At 43.1% G+C, this 25,330-nt stretch overlaps 1 protein-coding gene across 2 annotated transcripts in view; it reads left to right on the plus strand.

The window, feature by feature from the left end:
- Positions 1–953: 953 nt before the first annotated feature.
- Positions 954–25,330, plus strand: part of PKD2L1 (polycystin 2 like 1, transient receptor potential cation channel) — a 50,233-nt gene continuing 25,856 nt past the window's right edge. For both annotated transcript variants that reach the window (XM_070559185.1, XM_070559192.1), the window contains exons 1-2: positions 954–1,331; positions 1,871–1,984. In XM_070559185.1, the coding sequence (XP_070415286.1) occupies positions 1,106–1,331; positions 1,871–1,984 (340 nt within the window). In that variant the 5' untranslated portion in view covers positions 954–1,105. The remainder of the gene's footprint in view (positions 1,332–1,870; positions 1,985–25,330) is intronic.

Below are 25,330 nucleotides of genomic sequence, written 5' to 3' on the forward strand. Positions count from 1 at the left end.
TATCTCTCATATTTTCGTTTTGTGCTTACACTTTCAGTTTTAGGTCAGGTACTAAGCAGACCCATAAGATAAGGTTGTCAGCTGAGCTGGGTCCAGATATCCACTTCCCTTAGGAGTCCCGAGTTACACTGTCTCGTCCTTTGCTCTGATGCATCCTCCCAATTGGAGGGTTAGCATTTCCCCAAGGCTGAGCCCCATACCCTTAAGGAACACCTTTCTTTCGGTATGGCTCACCCATAAGCCATGAGAGGGCCAGTCTCAGAAAAAAGGATACAGACAATCTGGAACTCTGCATTTCTTCTCCCCTCTTCATTAGTGGTTAGAGACCCTGTCCCTTAAGTATCTGAAACAGAGCTTCTCCTGTCACTATCCTCCCCCAGCTGAGGGGGTGGAGTGAGAGAGGGGAGCCTCCTTCTCCACCCCACCAGGTGACAGCTCAAGGTGAGACATTAAAGGAGCCTCAGACACCATTGGGTGAGCCTGGTAGGGAGGCAGCACTCTTCAACCTCCATCCCTGCCTTTGGTCCCTACCCCAATCCCTGTCGGGCCGGAGCTTTTAGTGGAAGTTAGCTCAGACTTGCAATGAAGTCCCCCAGCCTCCCTCTTCTCCCAGCTCCTCCCATTGCTCTTTCATCGGCTCCTCTGTCCGACTCAGGACCATCCCTCCACCAGGTGCCATAAGCAAGCAGCCCTCCTCTCCCCGCAGCATCTGCCTCTTTCACTCACGCCTCCTTCCTTCCACCCCCAATCTCCACATCTTCCTCATACTCAGTTCTCTCCCCTCCTCAAACTGCTGCCTCCCAGTTCCCTCCCACCCCCATCTTTCTTGTCCCCTGAGACTTGCAGCAAGTGGGAGCGAGAGAGCTCCTGGCAGAACTGACGACAGTTCCCCATGCCCCTCCTCCTCATCTGCTCCCTCCCCAGTGCAGGCACAGACTTCCCCCTACAAAAGGCAGGAGGAGAGGCTGTTGAGACCAGCTGCTCTCAGGCTCACTTTCCTTTGCCTTCAGCTGGCTAGGCTGGGCTGCGCTTTTGCTCCCTCTTTCTCCAGGTGAGAGTGGGTACCTGAGGTGCCAGGTCCCCCACCTCATTCCCTCTGAATGCTATGGAAAGTCCCAAGGGGCAGGAGCTGCAAAATCTGGGGAGTGGAGCCTGGGACAACCCTGCCTACAGTGGTCCCTCCTCCCCACATGGGACGCTGAGGATCTGCACCATCTCCAGTGCGGTACCATCCAAGCCCCGACCCAAGAAGCCTGAAGATGGACCCCAGGAGAAATCACACAGGACCCTGGTTTCCAGCTGCTGCCTCCAGATCTGTCGCGGTATCAGAGGTACCTGTTGCGGCGAGGGTTCTCCTGGGATACTGGAGTCAGGAGAAGGGGTCACCAAAAGCTTTGGGTGGGGGGAAACGTGATCTGAAGAAGAGGAATCTCAGTGTGTCTTTGGGGTTTGTGAATTGCCTGTTAGAACTGACTGCCCCAGAATGCAGAGGCCAGTCTAGTGATCTCCCAGAGGGAGGGCCTGGCACAGTCATCTCTTGGGGACCTAGAAGGGTGTGTGGGAGCTAGTTTGAGGGAGGACATGGATGTGATGATACCTGGTACTGCCCCCCTGTGACAGGGACCTCCTTTCCATGCATGCCTTCATTCTGTGTGACCCAAAGCCTTCACCCCTTTCTACCTCAGGTTGTTTGATGGGAGAGGACAGCCATGGGTATGGTTAGAGTAGCCAAATTCAGCAGAGGGATAAGGGGATGCATGAGGAGAGGGGCTGAGTTGGAAATGAGAATAAAGTCCAGGGACTGATGGGTGGGGTACCTGGGAGGACTCTTGCTATGGGGGATCCTGGGCATCTCTCCAATGCCCCTTAGGACTCTGGGGAACAACCCTGACTGAGAACACAGCTGAGAACCGGGAACTTTACATCAAGACCACCCTGCGGGAGCTTTTGGTGTACATTGTGTTCCTGGTGGACATCTGTCTTTGTGAGTAACATCTGTCTCTGTGTACATCTGTCTGTCAGAGGCATCTATGTGTACAACATCTGTGTACACATCTCTGCGGGTAACATCTGTGGGGACAGCATCCATCTGTGTGAGCAGGCTGTGTCCTGGGATCTTTCAATATCAATAATAAAATTCTGTTTATTACCTTTCCAGCTTAAGATATTTTGATTAAAAAGAACTTGTCACTGAGTTTAGAGAAGAAGGCAGATTGTTAGAAAGCTGTTAATAAAAGTTGTTTTGTCAACAGTTACAAGGGGAATCCAGTTTTTAAGTTCAAGTTCTTGACACCCACTCAGCAGCTACTATTTTCTATTGGCAAGTTGGAGAGCAGAAGACCCCTCTTTTCTGTTCTAAAGAAAATAGTTTGGTGGGTTTCACATAGTTATTATGTAATGTATGATTCACATTTCTTTAGAGTCAGGAATAAAAGGTTCAGCAGGTCTTAGAGCTCAGATCCCTGATAAACTGGTTAAAGAAGCGAATGGTGAGATCGTGGTCAACGCAGCTCAGTTTCTCCCATGTGAGTGGTCACATACCACAGGCATTGAGGGAAGCTTATCTGAAGCTCTAGCTATAGACACAAACTGGGAAGGTTTGGCCTCTAAGTTGAGAGAAGCAAGTGAAAAGACAGACCAGTGAATCATGGAGGGATGGAGTCAAAGAATTGTAGATAATAATAAAGGAGGCCCACACAGATGCTCTAAGGCCACTAGATAAGCGCGCTTTGTACTTAGCTAATTGCCTCTTTAAAAACTTGCACAAAAGTGAATTTTGGCTAGTTTCACAGAACTGTGTGTGTATGTGTGTTTTGATTAAAGCTCCAGCTTGGACCCTACAACTAAAGATGTGGCCTTAGAGGGGGCATTATTAGGTGGCATTGTACCACACAGAAAGCTCTGTTCTTTTTAGGATGCATGAATCTTTTGAAAGTGGAATCTGAAGGTCTGATAACACAAATGTTGATGGAAAATTTTATCATCTTTGTGAGCCACCCACATTTGTGTGAGCCCTCTAGGAAAGCTGAACAGAAGGCACTTGCTCTGGCTGTACTCGGCCAGGAGTCATTCTGCAGGGATAGAAGGAGAACTTCTGAATGTTCACCACGGGCCATGAGCATGGAGTGGAAACAGACAGGGAGTGTGGGGAACAACAGTCGACCCAGTGTATGTTCTGTGAGGCCCATTTGATTCCTTTCAGCAAATTACTGTCAGAAATTCATTTGTTGACATATTGGTTTTCTGTCTTAAACATCTGCTAGGAAGGACTGTTCCTCTCCTTTTTTAGATCCCTTGATAGCCACAGAAACTCGCAGGCAGAGCCTTTCTCTATAAATGACTCGAATGTCTCTTTTTTTCCACATTAGCCTTTGGAGCAAGATTGGGAGACTTTCAGCTCCCCAGAGTTATGGGTTTCAATTCCCTCACCTGTAACTACCCAATCCAATAGGATTATGTTAGATTTACATGAAATAATATCCATAAAGCCATTACCTCAATGCCTGGCATATAGTAAAGAATATTCCACAATGCTCACCATCCTGGTTACCTGTCTCCAGAACTGATCTATATCATGCCCAGTACTGGACAAAATACTCCATGGGTGATCTGACCAGTACAGAGCTCCATGATGCTATTACTTCAGTTGTATCCACATTTGGGGAATCATTGAGGACACACAGAGGAAGTGATGTCTGAACTGAAACCTGAAAGATGAGGAGGATTTAACTCCTTGAAAGGGAGGTGAAGAGAAGGGAAGTTTCTAGGAAGAGGGAACATGTGCCAAGCCCCAAGAGGTTACTGAGGGCCCAGTTTAGTGAGAGCACATCCGTGCAGCTGAAGCAGAGAGTTTGAAGAGCAAAGTGAAAAAGACGATGAGGCTGGCCATATAAGCATAGTCACATCACGAAGGGCCTTATAAGGCATAATAAGGAATTTGGATGTCATCCTGAGGGCTCTACAGGGAGCCATTGTAGGCTTATGAGCATAGGACTGACACGATAAGTTGTGGGGGTTTTTTTCACTTTTTATTGAGATTATGTTAGTTTACAACCTTGTGAAAGTTCAGTTGTACATCATTGTTTGTCATTCATGTTGTAGGTGCACACTTCACCCTTTGTGCCCACCCCCCACCCCCTCCTTCCCCCTGGTAACCACTAATCTGTTCTCTTTGACATGATAAGTTTTGAGGTCTTCTAATTCTGGGAAGAGGACAAAAGCCTGGATCTTGGGCCAGAGAATATCTCTGAGAAAGTTGAATTGAGAAGATGATAGTCCTGTCTCGAGCATATTAATGAAACATTTTATTTAACCCTCACAACCACCTTATCAGGGCCACTGAGTCAATTTAGTGGCAGTATAGCATACTGGTTAGGAGCTAGGTCTCTGAAGCCCTAGTGGGTTCAAGGCCTGGCACTTCTAATTATCAGCTGTGTGAGCTGGGTCAAGTTTGCTCACCTCTCTTAGTCTTGGATAATTATCATACCCACATGATAAGGTTGTTGTGAAAGTTAAATAAAATGGCCCACTAATATGCTTAGCACAGTGCCTAGCACATGACGAGTAATACATATTATTATTTTCAACTGACAACAGACACTACCAGGCTGTACTGCAGTGCCATGAACCCAACCAACAACGGAGGGTGAGGGGGAATTCACTTGATACCTTCAAACCTCTGGAAACCTCCAGCTCCTATGGAGTTGGGCTCTTAGTGAAGACCTTGAAATCGTTAAACTACCTGAAGATGTGCCATTAACTGCCTTTGACTCTGCAAATTGAAGTCCCTGTCCACAAAGTGCCAGCCCCCTCAAGAACTTCCTTATGAAAGAGAATTTGGAGGCCTTCACATTCTGATGGTTCCTACAACATGCAGTAAACTAGTACTACTGCTAGCTTCCTAGGCCCCATCCTCTCCTAGCTCCTTCCTTCTTTCAGGCAAAGCTTCAGGCAGCATTGAAACTTGGATGTTGCCTCAGGAGGGCTGCTTTGGTGCTCTCCAAGGTCCTGACCTCGCCTCCCTGGCGTCTCAGCTCCCTGTCAGCCTCCCCGAGCTCTGGCCATCTGCAACTAGACTACGTATTCTCATTGGGGATGATACAGCCCTCAAAGGGGTGGAAATAGTTTCTTGAAGGGCAAAAGAACCCATTAGATATTGCAATAGCTTTTGACCTTCCAAAAGGCCACAGTACATAAGCAAATATAGAGTATATATGTGGTATTAAAATTTAATTGGGGGTGGGGTGATTAGGAAGAAAATGTCTAAAGAGGTTTCTGGGTTGGGGGATAATGCAAAAAAAAGATTAAGAAACACCAAACCAGACCTACCTAATTTTGCTGTTCAGTGTGCTGACTAAGCTCTCCTGGCTAAGGACGGGGATGCAAGTCCTGGCCATAGAATCTAGTACAAAGCAGAATGGCTGTTTGCTGTTCTATCAGGATATTGTCTTCTAAGAGCTGCAGTGAGGTGTGGTTAGATATGCACCTTTTTGTTATTAGTACCACTGAGTCTATTCCAACTCCTAGCAAACTTGTGAACAGCAGAGCAGAACCCTGCTTTGTCTTTTTGTGCCATCCACTCACCCTCCAGTGCTAGGTCAGACAATGCTCTGCTGCTATTAATAGGTTTTCATGGCCGCTTTTTTCAGAAGTGGGTGGCCAGATCCTTCTTCCTAGTCTGTCTAGTCTGGGAGCTATGCTGAAACCTGCCCACCACGAGTGACCTGCTGGTATTTGAAATACTGGTGGCATAGCTTTCATCATCACAGCAAAGTGCAGTATGACAATCAAGAGATGAGTAGTGTGGTTTCCTGACCAGGAAACAAACCCAGGCCAAGGCAACAAGAGCACCGAATCTTAACCACTAGACCACTAGTCTGGATATGCACATTTACCAGTATGCTCTTCCTTGTCAGTTCCTGTAGCTGGGTTCAGATGCTCCAGAACCCAGATTTGGCATTGGGCTGAACACTGTGGCATAATGAAAGATATGACCATTGCAGTCAGACAAACTGGGTTCAAATACCAGCTCTGCCACTTACTGGTTTTGTGATCTTGGGCACTTCCTGCTGGAAGGAAGGATAATAATACTTATCTTATGGAGATAACATGTGTAAATGTCGGTGTCGCAATCCAATGTACACATCAGGATAGATGCGGAGAGGGCTGATGGCCACTCTGAGTTTATTATAACCAGCATTTCAATATATACGTAGCTTACATCTGCTAAACATACACAGGTGTTCTGGATGAAGTAATTAGCGAATGCCAAGAATTCTTAGTGATTTCTCAAGGAGCCCTCCCTTGGCCTCTGTTTTGATATTATCATGTTATTGCTGTGCTCCTATATTTTAATCTCGGAGCAGGCAAGGTCTCTTAGGCAACAGTCCCTCCTGCTCCTGGTATCGATATCGTTTCTCCATCTGTGCCCCCGGGGGGCCGCCGCCTGGCTTAGGTTGCCCCCCCCCCGGGGGTTCTTACCTGTCATTGGCTAACCGGCCTTCTCACCTCCGGGTCACAGTTTGTTGGCAAGCTTTTTCCAGTGATTATTAACCCTTCCTGTGTCAGGGGCGGCTGCATTTCCCTGCCTTTTGTTTTTTAAAGCAAGGAAGGCGTCATGTTGTGCTGAGGCCAGAAGGCCCATCATAACCAATGCTTGCTCTTGTTGACTTTGTTGTTTTTTCAGGGAGCAAAGCAGACATAAAACATAAACTATTAACATGGATAATATCAAAATCACACCAGCATTAACAAATATGCGTAAATTGAGGCCCGAGAACCAATTGGAGGGCTCTAGCCAGTGTAACCCATTTTCAATGTCTTGAAATATTTTTTGAGAGAACACCTTATGTACTTCTTGTAACTGCCTCTCTAACCGAGCTTGTAGCTCAGTGATGTCATTGGCCAGGGAGGTATTAAATGCCCCCTGTAAATGTTTTTTTATTTCTTGCCAAGATGTCAGCGAGCTATTATACAGTAGGGGGGTAACGCATTGCATGGTAAACTGCCAGTCACATTTTAGTTTCATATGCACATATAATGCATTTTGCTGCTCTCCCAGCCACTCTACTGCTGCCTCTAATGCCTGCAATCCTGACATTAGCCCTTTATCAATATCCACCTGTGTCTGTAATTCTTGAGTGACATTCACCAAGACGGATTCCACCTTATGGGCTGTTTGAACACTGTTAACCAAGGCAGTAGTAGCTGTAGCGGCTGATGCAATGATAATCACCGCGGACACAATGAACGTGATTAGCGTAGCCAAAAACCGCTTAGGGCCTAATTTTCTCATGGACTCAAGGAGGATATGTAGAGCATGCTCTTCGGACCATGTCCAATTTAGAAAAACAGGTAACCAAATATGTGCTCTTCTTTTGACACCATTACATAGGTCACATTCAATGAGGTTACATTACAATGTGTTAAACAATCAGAATACCAATATGGGGGAGAAATATTAACCACATACATACCAGAAGATTCTTGGATAGCAGGGACACTGTTTCCCCATAATAACACACAAGGATGGGTGGTACAAATCATAACGGTATGAGAAACATTTTTGACCAATATTAGTAAATAATTGCCAGTTTCATTCGCATACTTGCCATGGGACAATTGTCGTGATATAAAAGGCAACCCGATCCTCCATATTCCTTTGTGAGGGGGCTGCACACTGTCTCATTGTAAGATAGTTGTAAAAGCGGTCCAGACAGGCTCTGTTCGCTCCATGTTATAGGTTTCTGACTTGATCTGTTGAAGGCCCAAGTATGATTGTCACTCAAAAGATGTCCATGAGGTCCCTAATCCAGCACGTTGGCCCCAAAGATGTTCCCCCGCCTTGGATATGCTGTACGGCAAGGGGACCACTGTGCTGAGTAATGTTGGTAACACCAATCAGTTTTTGGATGGCAAATTGGGATGGAAGGAACTTGTGTGACATTACTTTTGTCTTCGTAAGATGTTGATATAGCAGTAATGTATGTCACATTGGCTGCCTGTTGTCCTTTCTTAGGTTGGTAATAAAATACATTTGTTCCTGAAAGGCAACACATGTTGTGCTTTTGTTTTAATAAACCATACAAAAAGGTGAATTGTTAGCATACATCACCAGAGGTTCTTCTTCCTTTTGGTGCAGGCCTGTATGTTGTTGTCGGGGTACCCCGGTTCCTCCTGTCCAATCAGAATCATTAGAGGACAAAGGGGGATTGGCATGCCACCAAGTAACCGGAGTAGAGAGAGGAGGATTAGGAATAAAGGCCCAATATGTGAGATTCTCATGCTCTGAAATCACCTCAACATGTATTAGAGAAGAAAAGAGGAAAAAGAAAAAAACTGATTTACTTATCCGTTTGTCCATTTTCCGGTTATTCCAGAGCAGGCCGCGTGTGTTTTGATGGAATGCACTCAATGCCTTTATCTGTCAAAACACAAAGAGCTCCTCTCTTTCCATATTTAACCATAAAAGGGCCCTCCCAGATATCCGTATAAGGATGTTTTAATCCACACTTTGCCAAGATATTGTGTCAAAACAGATGTGTGTAATGCGGCCTTTGTTGGGCCATATGGTTCTGAGTTTGACCCATATATCTTTCTGCAGCTGATGTGCCATCCTCTGCTAGATTCAAAAAATTTGAAGTAAATAAGGCGAGATTGAGAATACCTTGCAGATCATTCTTATAATACTCATTTCCCCCTTTCATTTTTTGTAAAGCAGCCTTCAGTGTTCTATGACATCACTCAATAATAGCTTGTCCCGTAGAATTATAGGGGATGCCAGTTTTATGGATAATATTCCAATTTGCACAAAATTGGCGGAAAATTTGCGCTGAGAACTCAGGACCATTATCAGTTTTAATGCATGTAGGAGACCCCACGAAAGCAAATATAGCAAGCCAATGACGAATGACTCGTTTAGCGCTATTTTTTGTATGTGCCGATGCGAAAAGAAATCGAGAGTGAGTGTCAACAGAAGCGATAACAGAAGGAAATGTGCACAGCTGCCTATTCTGCAATTTGAGTAGTTGGATGTCCATGAGAGACTTTGGTCTGCCAGTCATTATTAGCAAGCCAAGCTATACCTGCTTTTCCGGAGCCGTCAGTGAACACGGTTAAGGCATCAGGAATAGGTTGGGAAGAGATAACCGAGGAGATGATCAAATTGAGAAGATGTGCAAGGTTAAAAAATGGTCTGAGGGTCAGCGCCTCACAATTGTAAACACCGCAAACATCCCCTTTGATAACCTCTGCTATTCCATCAAAATATGTATAGAGTACCTTAGCTGGTGTGTGGGGCAAGTATATCCACTCCAAGCATTTTATAACCTTGCCCGCTTTTTGAAAGACAATAACAGTAGGACTCTTAGGTGTGTTTATCACATAAAGGCATAAGGGAATTTCTGGATCAAAGCGATTTAAAAATTGGGAGGTCAGAGCCTTGTTTACTAGGCTTAGTTCTTGTTTTGTCTCAGGGGTAAGAGTGCGCGTAGAAGAGGGGGAAGAGTCACCATGTAGCAGGAAAACAAGTGACTCAGAGAATGTGTCGGGATGCCAAGAAAAGGACGTATCCAACTGATATTTCCTAAAAGCTGTTGCAATGTAACTAATGTTAAAGTATTGGGTATGGAAATAGAGGGAATGCATGGCTTTACCAGGTGTCTATCAATCATTAATCCTAGAAATTTCCAGGGGGAGGTAAACTGTACTTTATCTTGAGCCATAAGAAGGCCTTTGCCTTTTAGCAATTCAATTAATTGTTGGTATGCTGTTAATGAAAAATTTTTAGTTGGTGCTGCTAATAAAATATCATCCATATAATGGTAAAGTTGTATAGCAGGGTATTTGCTTCGAAAAGTTAATAACACATCTCCTACTAATTGTTGGCATATGGTAGGACTGTTTTTTATGCCCTGAGGCAAGACCTTCCACTGCTATCTCTGGGGGACCTCTTGATTGTTATAAACTTGGACAGTGAATGCGAGCTTTTCCCTATCAGCGGCGCACAAAGGTAGAGAAAAGAAACAGTCTCTAATGTCAATAACAACAATTTGCCAACTCTCAGCTATTAAAGAAGGGTTTGGCAATCCCTTCTGTTAAGCCCCCATAGGTTGCATGACAGCATTAATTGCGCTTAAGTCCTGGAGTAATCTCCATTTTTCAGATTTCTTTTTTATCACAAATACTGGGGTGTTTGAGGGTACAATATGGCCTAATTTTAGTTGCTCCTGTACTAGCATCTTTAAAGCTTGTAATTTTTTTTTTTTGGAAGGGGTCACTGATCTATCCATACAGGCGTGGCAGTTTTCCATTGAATAGGTACGGAAGGAATGTTAATAACATCAGCGGCCCCTAGGAAAAAGGCTTAACGTTTAGAGATCGTTTCCATTGAGAAAGCAAATCTCACCCCTGTCGAGGAAAATAATCCATAACCAATCTACAAATGAAAACTTGGGTGAGTTTATTCTGAGCTTAAATCTGAGGATTATAACCTATGAGAGTCTTTCCACAAAGGAACAGAGCACTCCAAAGAAGTGGGGGTACACAGGGTGGTTATATACCCTCAAAGAGTATGTTTCACATATGATTGAAATGTCCCTTTTACAATAGTCACGAGGCTGCTCTGTCAGCACAGCGATGGATGGAAACGGCAGATAGGTCTGCTGTTTCAGTGGACCTCGCAGGCTGGCAGGTGTGTTGCCTCGAGCTGGGCGGTCTCGGATGAGCGCTACAGTCAGTTCCCAGCCTAAAGAAAGATGCTTAATCTTTAAGGAGATGCCAACGTTGGGAGGGGGAGGGAAGTTGCACCTTTATCGCAAAATGTCTAAGCAGATATAGAATGCATGCTCAATGGCCACAGTCAGGCCTTTTGGAAAAACAAAGTCAAGCCGAATTAGGTTTATACCAAATGGCTTCCTCATATACTCCAATATATCCTATTGCTTGCCATTTTTATTTGTCACTCCCATAGGGAGTATGGAGTTGGAAGAACGTAGGGTGTAATTAAGGCAATTCTGTTTTCAGGTCCTCTGACTTTGAGTATGTGATCACTTCCCTCAGGTGTCATAAGCCCCCCTACACCTTGTACAGATGCAGAGGTTTGCTTTTTAGGCCAATGGGGAGGCCAAGTGGGCGAGGCTATAAAGCACCGTCGCCAGTGTGGCTGAAGCCACTGGCCCCCCTCTTGGCAGCAGAGCTCCCCAAACTTCGTTTTTCGGGGCACTGGGGAGTGTACCCCGTTTTGAGTTTCCCGACGCCAAGTCACGGTTGATTAGATTACCATCTACATTAATTTTAGAGCAACATTGATTCGCCCAATGGTATCCCCTTCAGCACTGAGGACATGGTTTAGAAGGCAGCTTTTTAATATCGGCTGGCCCTCCTTTACCAGGGATATCTTTTGGACCGGAGTTGCACTGTTTTGCACGGTGTCCAGGTCTTCCGCACTTAAAACAGGCATTATCAAAAAGCACCTCTGGGCAGCTACGAAAACGCTGCTGCCATTACTTTGGCCACATGACTATGAGTTCCTACTTCCTGACACGCTCCAGCATATCCCCTCAGGTGTGAGTTCGCCCTTTAAGGTGAGACATAGCAGACTGGCGATCAGCATTAGCATTTTCAAAGGCTATTTTCAACAGGATAATTTGAGCCAGTTCGGGATGAGCTATTTGTCTCTCAATTACCTGCTGGTGACTGTCAATAAATTCTATGTATGGCTCGTTTGGCCCTTGTCAGACATTCACAAAGGAATTGGTGGCTTTGTCTGCCCCTGAACGGGGAGTTGCCTTCCAGGCTGCTAATGCCACCTCTGAACATTGTCTATGCAACATTCCATTTGCCTCAGCCTGTGCTTGAGGCGTCACATATTGGCCGACCCCCTGTAACATGTTGGCACTGATTGGGAGAGGGGGGTTTAAAGATAGATTATCCATAGATCGGGATACAGATATCTCGTTAAACTCAGACCTGAAAAGAGTATATTCAGCATGCGACAAAAGAGTCTTTGCGAGCAAAAGCCAATCACAGGGTAGCATACGATAAGCGGCTCCCAGTGCCTCTATCATCCCGACAGTGAAAGGTGGCTGCACTCCATTCTCTCTAATGCTCTTTTTCAGCTCCTTAAACACCCCAAAAATAAGGGATTCATGTTTTCTTCGCCCATGATTGACCATCACAGGGAAGGCACAGGAAAAAAGATCAGGATCTCCACGATTTAATCCTTCCCGGAGGCAATTATGAACCACACTATACTGCCTGGAATCAACATACGGGGCTGGTGGAGCACAAGGAGGAGCAGCAGGCAAGACAGGAGGGTTCTTGAAGGCGAAACCCCTCTCTAAAAGAGGGGGGAATGGTAAATCATCATCGTCTGAGGACTTTTGTTCAAAATTTGTCTGAGACTTACTAACAGCCTTTTTAAAAAAGTCTCTTGGCGGCGAGCAAGGCGGAGGAGGCAGTGGCGGCGCCTCCTCAGCTTTGCCTGAAGGGCGCTCGGGTAAAGAGGCCGAGTTTTCCTCATCCGATAGATCCCACAAAAGGAGCAGTGCAGTACGTACTGTTCCCCAAGTCGTTAAGATATGTACATCCTTTAAAAGACCATGATCAAAGCGAGACTTTAGTGCCTTGCCAGCCCTTTCCCACAACTCAATGTCCAAGGTGCCATCCTCAGGGAACCAGGGGCAATGTGTAGATATTGCAATATCCTCTGTAACTCGGCGGGAGAAACCGAAACTGAAATCGCCTTCAGCAGCCATGAAGTGTCTTAAAGCATAATTTCTGCTGAATCGCCAATTGTTGGCCCATCATTCTCACGGCGGACCGCCAAAAGGCGGTTGAAATTCCCCCATATGGTTACTCACCAATAATGCCACCGATCTTGGATCACGTCGGGGTCACCATATGTCGGTGTCGCAATCCAAAGTACACATCAGGATAGATGCGGAGAGGGCTGATGGCCACTTTGAGTTTATTATAACCAGCGTTTCAATATATACGTAGCTTACATCTGTTAAACATACACAGGTGTTCTGGATGAAGTAATTAGCGAATGCCAAGAATTCTTAGTGATTTCTCAAGGAGCCCTCCCTTGGCCTCTGTTTTGATATTATCATGTTATTGCTGTGCTCCTATATTTTAATCTCGGAGCAGGCAAGGTCTCTTAGGCAACAGTCCCTCCTGCTCCTGATATCGATATCGTTTCTCCATCTGTGCCCCCGGGGGGCCGCCGCCTGGCTTAGGTTGCCCCCCCCCCCCCCGGGGGTTCTTACCCGTCATTGGCTAACCGGCCTTCTCACCTCCAGGTCACAGTTTGTTGGCAAGCTTTTTCCAGTGATTATTAACCCTTCCTGTGTCAGGGGCGGCTACAGTAAAGAATCTAACACAAAATCACTAGTAGTAATTGCCTTCGTATTATCTAGCGGAGTTTCAAAATACTCACTTTGTTCTCTAGATTGGTTGCAAAAAATACCTTTCAAGAAGGAAGCAAATCTGAAAAGGCTACATACTGCATGATTATGTAACTATATGACATTCTGGACAAAGCATTCTGGAGCTAGTAAAAGGACCAGTGGTTGCCGGGGTTTTGGGGAGAGGGGAAGATGAATAGGTGGAGCACAGAGAATGTTTAGGGCAGTGAAACTACTCTGTATGACACTATTGTGGTAGACAGATGTCATTATATATTTGTCCAAAGCCATAGAATGTATACCAAGAGTGCACCCTATTGTAAAGTATGGACTTTGGATGATACTGATGTGTCAATGTGGGTTCATTGGTTATAACAAACGTACCACTCCAGTGAGGTATTTTGATAGTTGGGGAAGCTGTGCATATGTGGACACAGGTGATACATGGGAAACCTCGGTACCTTCCACTCAATTTTGCTTTGAACCTAAAACTGCTCTAAAAAAGTAAAGTCTATTCTTTTAAATGAGTCTATTAAAAAATAGCTTTCAAGGTTTGTAGTTGGAGCCACATATAGAGATAGTATCATTTGAGCAGCATCTACTGCTGATGCTAAACCTTTAAGCTAAGGCATTTTCTCCACACCTCAGTCTACCACTACCACCACAACCACCATCATTATTATTAACAGCAAAAACAACAAAACTGTATCGAATGACTTTTCAATGTGTCTAACACTACACTATGTACATTATCTCATTGACTACTCCCAATGATTCTATGAAATTGGTTGTATTATCACTTCCATTTTACAGATCAGGGAAGGTTTAGATATGTCAAATAGCTTGCCCATGGCCACGCAGCAAGTAAGTGGCAGAAGCAGGAATCCAATTCAATGACTGTTGGCCTAACTCAAATTCTGAGGCTTTCATCCCCTGGAGTCTACTACAGCCTCAACATGCAAATGTGTTACACATTAATTTATTCACAGTCATCAACATCTTCACAAGGATAACTCCCAACCCTACCCTGAGAGAAGCAAAATCTTGAAGAATTCTACCAGTTGATTAGTTTTCTTCCTTTTTATTGCTGTATTTAAAAAATGATATTAAAACATTTTGAAATGTAGGGGCCAGCCCAGTGGCACAGCAGTTAAGTTCACATGCTCAGCTTTGGCGGCCCAGGGTTTCCTGGTTCAGATCCCTGGTGCAGACTTACACACCGCTTGTTAAGCCATGCTGTGGCAGACGTCCCACACATAAAGTAGAGGAAGATGGGCATGAATATTAGCTCAGGACCAATCTTCCTCAGCAAAAAAAGAGGAGGATTGCTGGCAGATGTTAGCTCAGGGCTAATCTTCCTCAAAAAACAAAGCAAAATATTTTGAAATATAATTCACCACAACACCAAAGATATTTTCACATCATCAGTCCTTACTCATATATTTATATATTTTACCCAGTTGTATCATATGGTGCATTTTCACTTAGAATAACATCATACACATTTCCTCATGTTTTAAGTAGTTTTTATATTTTCATTTTAGTGACTACGGTCACACCACAATTAACTGAAACATTTCTCTTGTTATTTCAATATTTGTCTATTATAGGTAAATATGTCTATATTTGCTGCTTTTTTTCACTTCTGTTGAATTATTTTCTTGGGAATGTCCAGGGAGAGAGATTACTAGGCCAAAAGATAGGAATATCATTTTAGTACTTACTATGTGTTGTCATTTTAACTTTGTAAGGGATCATGCAAATTTATTATGCCTCTAGTACTGTAAGATCACACCAATTTTGTCACAACTTCACCAACATTGGATATTCTCATTTGTAATTTTTATTATTAAATAGGCATAAATGGTACAATTTACCTTAATTTGTCTTTGATCACTAGTGAGGATAGACAGTTTTCTCATGTTTTGTTATGTGTATTTATTTTTGTGTAAATTGCACAAGAAAGATATGTTTTAAGAAGGACAAGAGAGAGGATGGGGGCGGTGAAGTTTCCAGTGTTAGACCCTAGGGAGGGACGAACCACCAGGGGCCTCATTTCCAGAATCTGGGTTCCTGGGCCTGGAAAGAAAAGTCAACAAAATTAGGCATCACCAGCCCAGCAATTTGGCCTGGGATGGGCCCTAGAAAACTACAGTGGTCATCCATACTGACCACATTTCTTCTCCCATATGCTTTATTCTAGGAAGTGGGTGGAACTAGACACTGGGCTATTTGGAGTCTCATGTGGCTAAAATAGAGCTATCTTTTTTACACATGCAATGGAGCAAACCATCAATCTTCTCATAATAACCATATCAGTTGCACAGCCCTTTAAACCTCACAAAGAGCTTTCACACCTATTATCTCATTTGATCCTGACAGCCATCCTGTAAGGGACAGATATTATTATTTTCATTCCACAGATTAGGAAGCCATTATTATTGTTATTATGAATAGTTCAGGAATGGTCAGTAACTCAGAAGGGTTCCTGTCCCTGATGAGTGGTGTTGGTCTTATTCATCAGCAGAGAAAGTGCTGGAGAATGATCTTCCTGCCTTCACCCCTCTCCTCCACCATCATGATATTTATGAAAGGGCTTCCAGCCCTTTGTCTTCTTGGCAGGATGGCTGTAGCCTTTTGTTGATGGAGGAAACATTGACGGTCTTTGTGTGGAAATAATGGCTGTTTGTTTTAGGAGACAGTATTGTTATCTCAAAGGTGCACCTGGAACCAGCCCTGTATAGGAGTGGCTCTGAGCCAGACCAAGGCTGAGTCTGGTCACCATGGAGTTGGGGAGGAGGGCAAAGACCCTCGGCTTTGGTGATTTGTGTCTTACATGCCAAATAATATCAATTGGATGCCCTTTATCCATCACTAGTTGTAAAGAATTGCATGCCTCTGTTCACTCTGCTTTCTTTTAGTGGATTTCAAGGTTCTGTCAATAGATTGGTGAAATCTTGCATTAACAGGAGAAATTGGAGTAAACTTGGAGATTGGGAAAAAGATGGCTTTCCTTTTTTTTTTTTAATTGAGATATAATTGACATATAGCATTGTATTAGTTTTAGGTGTACAACATAATGATTTGATATATGTATATATTGCAAAATGATTACTGCAGTAAGTTTAGTCCACATCCATCACCACACAGTTACAATTTTTTTTCTTGTGATAAGAACTTCTAAGATTTACTCTCTTAGCAACTTTCAAATATGCAATACAATATTGTTAACTATAGTCACCATGCTATACAGTACATCCCCAGGACTTATTTATCTTATAATTGGAAGTTTATACCTTTTGACCACCTTCATTAATTTCACCCACCCTCTCATTCCCTCGCATCTGGCAACGACCAATCTGTTTTCTGTATCTATGAGTTCGGTGTTTTTTGCTTTAGATTTCACATGTAAGTGAGATCATACAGTATTTGTCTTTCTCTGTCTGACTTATTTCACCTAGCATGATGCCTTCAAGTTGCATCCATGTTGTTGCAAATGGTAGGCTTTCCTTTTTTATGACTGAATAATATTCCAGTGTGTGTGAGTGTATGTGTGTGTGTGTACATATATATGTGTGTGTATATATACACCACATTTGCTTTATCCATTTATTTGTTGATGGACACTCAGTTTGTTTCCATGTCTTGGCTATTGTAAATAATACCGCAATGAACATAGACATGCAGATATCTTTTCAAGATAGTGATTTCATTTTCTTCAGATAAATACTCAGAAGTGGAATTGCTGGATCATGTGGTAGTTCTATTTTTAATATTTTGAGGAACATTCACAGAAGACATCTTTCTTGACTGAGCATTCCTAGATTTGACAAGGAAAGGAACAGAAATATATTGGAGGTTCAGTAAATGTCTGTGGAAATGTATGTGGCTATAGTGATGGCAGAAGATAATTGGTCACATAGAACCATGACATTAGTGAAGGCACAGCAGTAATGGAGAGAGCATGGGACCTGGAATAAGACAAGCTGGTTCAAATGATGGTGTAATCAGTTAACAGCCGTGTGCCTTTGGCAAGATAGGTCAAGATACTTAAATCTTGGCGCTGGCCCCGTGGCCGAGTGGTGAAGTTCGCTCGCTCCACTGCAGGCTGCCCAGTGTTTCGTTGGTTCGAATCCTAGGCGCGGACATGGCACTGCTCATCAAACCACGCTGAGGCAGCGTCCCACATACCACAACTAGAAGGACCCACACAAAGAGTATACAACTATGTACTGGGGGGCTTTGGGGAGAAAAAGGAAAAAAATAAAATCTTAAAAAAAAAAAGATACTTAAATCTCTAGCAGTATTGATTTCCTTGTGTGTCAAATGTGGATAATGTCTGCCTTTGTTGAATTGGTGGAAACAAATAAGGTACTTAGTATAGTGCCTGACAAATAGTGGGCTTTCGGTAAATATCAGTTTTCATTCCATGTTAAGGTATAAATCAGGCAAATACTGAAATGTAAAGTTTAACCCACTGCAAGCCTGAGATCTGTTTAAGAACATCAGGATAATGCTTATCAAGGATCAGAAAGATCGGCTCCTCTAGAAGCTATTGCCAGGGATTAAGAAAGGCCATGGGGGGCCAGGCCGGTGGCCGAGTGGTTAAGTTTGTGTGCTCTGCTTCAGAGGCCTAGGGTTCACCGGTTTGGATCCTGGGCGTGGGCTCACATACAGCTTGTCAAGCCATGCTGTGGCAGCCTCCCACATGGAAGAACTAGAATGACTTACAACTAGGATATATAACTATGTACTGGGGCTTTGGGGAGAAAAAAAAGAATGGCCATGGTATGCTGATTTTATGCCTTTCCAAGCATGCTCAGTTACCTACGGCTCATCCTGACACAGAGAGTAACAAAGTCCTTTGAGTACTAGGGTGAGGTGATCTGAGCCAGCTCAACCTAAATAATAGGGATTTAGGCCCCACCAGCAGCTTTTGGCCTGTATTTGCTGTGCGGAATTCCCTGGTGCTCTAGAAGTCCCAGGGCCTGGATGTGTCCTGTTGTCCAATGCTGAGTGACAGCCTGTCACTTAGTTTTTCCCCTTGTGGGGCTGTCATTGGTCTCTAGGGATATAGCAGTACAGTTAAGTGTCTATCTCGGGATGAAGGAAAAGCTTTTTACTGGTAATCATACTTCGATCAAGTACAGAACAGCAGGTAGCACTGATTGATGAAACCTAGATACTGTAGATTTTTGTAAATAACACCAGGCAAAGGCACTGTTTCTGTAAACAGCCAGAGAAAGAACGCGTAGCTTGTGTTCATAAGGCATGAATCTGAGTCCTGACTCTGCCTCTTGCCAGCTGAATGCCTCAGAGCAAATCATGTAAACTGAACTTCATTATTCACGGGTAACTGCTCATGGATAAGGTGAAATAATCAGACCGTGTCTGACAGGTTATTGGGAAACATGGCACAGGAAAGCTCTTTGAAAACAATGAAATTTGGTACACTGGCAAGGGATCATGATGATATTGATAATAATCTCTTTAATGCTGTTGGCTGATGTTAGCGGAAGTCTAGGGTTTTACGCTCAGGCAGATGTTCAGGACTGGATGGAGGTTCTAGTCATGGAAATAAGGCACAGGGTAATGTTCTCAAAGGTATGCTCTAAGGTTCCCTGGAGTTTCCTGAGAACCTGTCAGGGAGTTTGTGAGGTCCTCTACGACCCAATTACCTGTTGTGAGAGGTCATATTTTCTTCATATACTTCAACCAAAACAACATGCAACAGCAAGTATGAGAATCCAGCCGTCTTTTTAAAGCCAGACACTAGAGACACTTGCAAAAATGTAGAACAATGCCACTTTTCTCACTAAAAGTTTTGTTTTGTTTTAGAAAGTATAGTTATTTTTCATTAAAATATGTTATTTATGTTTACATATATTGGGTTTGTTATCATTATTTTTAAATGAATGAATTAATAAATGTTTAAATTCTTCCTCAGTTTTAATTTCTATAAGGTAATTTTTATAGATATAACCCAAATAAACAAAACCTTTTTGGAGTCCTCAATAATTTTTAAGAGTTACAGAGGGGTCCTGAGCACAAAATGTTTGAGAACCACTGGCTTGGAGAATGAGTCTGAGCAGGCCAAATCAGATTATTTCATAGTGTGGAGGAAAATGTCAAACAAAACGTCGAGAGCTTCTTAGCAAAAGGTCCAAACAAAGGACAAAATCCTGGGTATTCACACATTCATTCATTCAAACATCTATAAGTCCTCCTCTGTGTCAGAGTCTACTCCAACTGTTAAAGGCTTTAGAATACATGAGACGCGTCCTCTACCTTCAAGGATCAAAGGAGGCTGACGTAAACAAACGGTGACATCAGCTGTGATGAGAGCTATGGTGGAGGGGTGCTCTGGGACCATGGCAAGATGCAGGGAGCAAAATGGTCCGAGAGACCTGGGAACTTTTGTAGGTCCCTGAGGCAGGTGGCCATTCAAGTCTGAGGAGGTCCAAAGTCATTGCTGTATGCTTGCTTTTTTGTTTTAACACTATTCGCTCTCAGCCTGGAGGAGGTAGGGGTTGGAGGAGGTAGCAAGGGCCAGCTAAGGTCTCAGGCTGTGAACATGCAAAAGCTTTGCCATAGTCAGAGTTGGGGGGCGGGCCAAGTAGGAGAGGAAAATGTAAAACAGTGTTTCTCCTTATTCTATGGCAAAAGAATTCTATCCCCTCCCTCCTCAACCCTGAGAATATCTTTATTAAAATTTTGACTAATACATAGTCCTTGTTAAAAAAAAAAAAAGTCAAATAATTTTGAGAATGTTAAAGGCCACTGTTATTAGCCACTGTTTACAGTTTGGTGTATCATTTCAGCCACTTTCTAGGCACATATAAATATCTATGAATTTTAGATAAGAAGCTTTGGTTGGTTTACACTAGAAGGCGGTGTGAAGTCATACAAATGCTGTCTGAGATGAAATGTCTGCTGCTGACTAAGCCAGTATAGGAGGCTCTTTTGATGCACTCTGTGGAAAAAACTCATACTTGAAAATAGCCACAAGGACCTGCCAGCTTGTGATGAAGGCCGGCATCAGGAACAGCACTTCTTGCTGGGTGTTTCTGTGTCCTGGACTGCCTCTCCCAGCACCTCCTTTCTTTTCTCTCTTCTCTCTCCCCGGGAACTGGTCCCCTTTGCTTTCTTCTCCTCTACATCTGCCCACAGCTTTTGACTCTTCTTCTTTACTCCTTGGGCCACTGTCTCCAAGCCTTTTCCCTGTCCCCCAGTTCCTGACACAGATTCTTGAGATTTTTTTTTTATGGGCTCTCCCTGCTGGGAACTTCAGGGAAACATTTTCCACTTTTTGAACCCCAGGGAAAGTTAGATAATGTGTTTCAAGGAGTTCTTGCCCTTTAAAGTGGTAATGACATCGTTTCTATTTAAGTTATTTAAAAATCAATCAATATGTTGTTCAAAAACAAAATTCAACCGAGTGAATGTAAAGATCTGATTGGCTTTATTCAATGCCTCATGAATGGGGCAGCATCCCACCTAGCAAAGGTGCTAGGAGCTCTGAAGAGCTGTACAAAATGGAAGACTTTTCTAAGCACAAGGAGGCGGGACAAGAAAGTTATTCTAGAAAGGAGCTGACTGTTTCAGGAAAGGCCACCTTTGAGGGATGGCAGCGGTCTATGCAGAGGGTTGTGCAGAGCAGGAGAATCTAGGCTAACTGGTTCAGATTACATCCCAGGGCGCGGCTGACTTTGCACTTAGGTTAGGGATTAAGTCTTGGTTTGGTGACTCTATTTTGGGCCTATTGTGTCTTTTTTAAACAACGTTAATTACTTAAATAGGTCTTTCCTATATAGAGAACGATTTGAGAGCCTCCTGTTGTGTGTTGAGCGAGCATGCCCTGTAGTAAAGGAGGTGATGCATTTATTTAGGTGACTAATGCTGTCTTCATACATTCTTCCTGGACTGCCTTTATTTTGCAGTATCTCATGAGCCAATCAATGATGAGGCTACCCTTAACAGACCCTGTAACTCCAGAGAGAATCAGTTCTCGGCTTTGGATGAACACGTAGTTTGGTTATGCTATTGATGATTCTGTAATCTTCACAGAATCATTGATGAATGTAGCTTGGGCAAAATTACAGGTAAAGTCCAGGCCTTCTACATAGTAAAATCACTTGTTACCAACTCTACTACTTTAGTCACTTTCTCTGATCATTTTTTAAGACAGTGCATGAAATGTTGGCATCATACTTGGGTAATCCCTATATATATATGTGGTTTTAGGTCTGACTTGCCTGGTTTCCTATCTTTTCTGGGTCTACATTTTCAAGGACTCTAGCCAGGGCACTCTGTAATATCAAAGGCTTTTCTTCTAATGCTTCCTTAGTTTCTAGTATTAAATATCTCTTTGGTGCAGCTAGATATAGGCAGCAAAAGTCTTTAAACCTTAGCTCTAAACTACTCTCTAGGACCTTAGTTTTTCCAAGACGATTCATCTGGGAAGATCTCAGGCAAATCATTCAAGGAAACTCACAAAGAACAAGTGTGGTCTTTCTCTGTAACCTTCTACAGGAACATGTGTAGAACCACTTCTGACTCATCAGCCAGGAAAATCCCCATCCTGAGGCAGATCTCTTACGTTACATTCCAGTTGGCATCTCCAGCTATTTTGAAACAGTGTGCCCTTTTTCTTAGAGACCAAGGCTATATACTATGTCTCATATATCTCTCCTGACATTGGCTGAAGTTCATGCTATGTCTTGAGGTTTGAGACCACATAAGAACTAAGCTATTTGAGGGGTAGTATTTTTCTTTCCAGGATGTCTCTGAAGAAGACCATCCGTTTTCCTCAGACCTTTGACTTCCTGGTTTGACTGCTGTCTTAATAAACTCTTCAAGCAGGTCTGAAACCATGTAATAGTTTATAAACCATCAGTTAAGGTTTACTAAATCCATAAGGAACAATCGCTTTGCTCTTTTTTGCATCTGCACTAAGAATTGAATAGAACAGAGAATTCCAGCAGCTAATCACAAGTGCATTCTTGTGGCCAGTTCTCTTATACATTTGGTAACTGATTTCAGTATTTTCTCCCCTGAGATAGTCTGTTACATTGACTCAGCATGGACAAGTATTTATAGGCCTTTTCTTCCCTCTGTCCTAAGATCTCAGATCTACCACAAACTTTAAGGGGATCACTAATCAGTTCTTGGATTCATTTTCTCTTTCCCAAGAGTAATCACCTTTAGTCTGATTGAATTCCCTTCAATAGCAACTCAAAACTCTTTGGCCCTGAATCTGATTTCCTAAGAAGAAACTGGTCACTTATAGTCATATATGTGGTTTTCTATAATCCTCCAGTGAACGCTCTGAGAATTTAACTTTTCCCTTGTTTCATGTCTCAACTTTCTTCTGCGAGTTATCCGCCTTAAGAAACGTGAGGTATGTGGAATCCAACTTTGAATGACTCAATAGCATTAATCAGAATGTGTGAGGGCAATAGCAAGGAAAGAAGAGATTGGAAGGAGAAATTACCCAAGAAGAAGAAGAAAAACAAAAGAATTTCTTAATAGGGAACTTTCTACTAAGAAAAGGAAAAATGTTCTGTGTATCCAGTAAATGGTTTTAACCCAGAGATCTGTGATTACACTTGACTTTTCTTAGGGTAGGAATTCTGTGTTATCACTTTGTTGACTTCAACTCTGTCTTTTTTTCCCTCAACGACTATCCTAATTTTTTAGAAAAGTTCCTTTTGCAAAGTACCTATCTGACATGGATGTCTTCATATGAAATGCTTCAGTTGGGATATTGATTTAGTTGCAATAATGGTGTCTTAAATAAGACAATTTATTTCTCTCTCACATAACAATCTGAGGTGTAAGCAGCCCTGGAATAAGACAGGGCTCTACAATCAAGTGGGGTCCAGGCTCCTTCTACCTTATTGCTTTGCCATCCTCAACATATGGCTTCTGTCACATGCTCCAGCTCCTGCTGTTATGTCCATCCTCCAGCTAGCAGGAAGTAGGAAAGCAGAAAGGGAAAGTAGCTTCCTTCCTTTTAAGGGCGTGAGCCAGAAGTTGTAAGTGGAAGCATATCACTCCACTCATATTCCATTGGCCAGAACTTACTCAAATGGTCACCATACCTAACTGCAAGGGAGGCTGGGTAATGTGGTGTTTAGTTGGGCAGCCTAGATAAAGTTACATTAGTATGTAACAAAGGCGGGGCAAAGGTATTGGGATATAGTTAGCAGTCTATGCCAGACAGGGAAGCAGATAGTTTGGCATGGGAGTACCAACAATTAGTGGAATCTGGAGAAATCAAGGTACTTACAATCTCCTTGATACAAAATCATTGGGGAGGCTGATGAGATCTGATTCTTTTCCACCAGGAGTGGGTATTGAAGTGTTTAGCTAAGCTTTTGTAAAACTAGTATCAGAGTTTGTTGGGGAGGCATAAGAAGGGACAGTTTCAGGATATTGTATTTTATTTCACAAGAAAGAAGAATTACCATGTAGGGATAACCATAGAACTTCCCTTCCCCCCAAATTATTTATATGGCCAAAGCCAAACTGGCTCCAGTGTGCCAAGAAATAGGTAGTGATGTTTCAAAGATGTTTCAGCAAGTCAGGTTATAAGAGGGGCTCAGGAAGAGGCCATAAGAGGAGCTGCAGGGTAAATTCATAGAATTGGTAAAGCTCAAGGAACTCCCAACTCTTCAACGGTTGAAGGACTGATGGAACAGTGGAAGTTCTATCCACATAATGACAGTCAGGGCTGGGAGTGGGGCTGGAAGAGACCCCTACATTTCTAGAGAAGCATCTTCAATGCTTTTCTCCAGAGCTATCCAGCTTAGGAAGAAGCAGTTGGCTTTTGAGTGTCAAAAACTGGAAGGCACAGTTTCCAAGAGAGGAGTAGTGTAGACATGTAAAGGAATTAAACACTTGCTGGCAAAAGCACCCCAGCTCTTCAAGGCTCTTTGTCAATTAGTTGAGAGAAGGGATCTCATCCCTGCCCAAGGAGAGTGCTGTTAGAAAAGGACAGCTCAATTTCCTTAAAAAGTAATTAGGAATAGGGAAGGAGCTCAGCAGCATATGATGGCTTATATGGCAATCCCCTGGGAAAGGGGAAGCACAAAGCAACCGCCGACTTCCTGTTATTACTCCGAGCTGGGGAGGTCTTCCAGCAGTTCAAAAGAGAGGACAAGAATATTCAGTCTCTACCATAAACAATGGAATAGATAAAATCAAGTTATTATCCAAGCTCATGATGATGATGATTAATAACTACTATTACAGTCATGCTTCTTTAATAACAAAATATTTATGCCCCACCTATGTCTAAAAGGGATCTGAGGTAGCTTACATTAAAAAGTGCAGATACAATAAAATACAGCCCATTAAAATTATAATAAAAAAAACTTAGCCAAAGAAGTGGGAAAATATAGGGGAAGAGGATAACTTGCATCAGAAAACTTAAGATAAACAAAAGCACCACAAATGAGAACAAAACCTGAGGTTCCTGGCAGCCAAAGCAAAAAAGAAAACACAAGTAGATTGCATAGTTCTCATTGTTGAGTAAGAAAAAGTACACCAGTTAGTAAGGCGAGGCTAACTCTGGGAAGAATTGGCTTTGTTAGATTTTATTTGAGACATGGAATATCATAATGGAAAATGTTAAAAATTGTAGTTACTTTTTTTTTGACTGTTTCTTGTATCTATCTCCCTTAAAATCCATATTAAGGGGCCGGCCCCGTCGCGGAGTGGTTGGATTCTCGCGCTCCGCTTTGGTGGCCCAGGGTTTTGCTGGTTCCGATCCTGGGCACGGACATGGCACTGCTCATCAAGCCATGCTGAGGCGGCATCCCACATGCCACAACTAGAAGGACCCACAACTAAAAAACAATACACAACTATGTACTGGGGGGCTTTGGGGAGAAAAAGGAAAAATAAAATCTTAAAAAAAA

This window comes from Equus przewalskii, chromosome 1, assembly GCF_037783145.1.
Source record: "Equus przewalskii isolate Varuska chromosome 1, EquPr2, whole genome shotgun sequence".
NCBI lineage: Eukaryota > Metazoa > Chordata > Mammalia > Perissodactyla > Equidae > Equus > Equus przewalskii.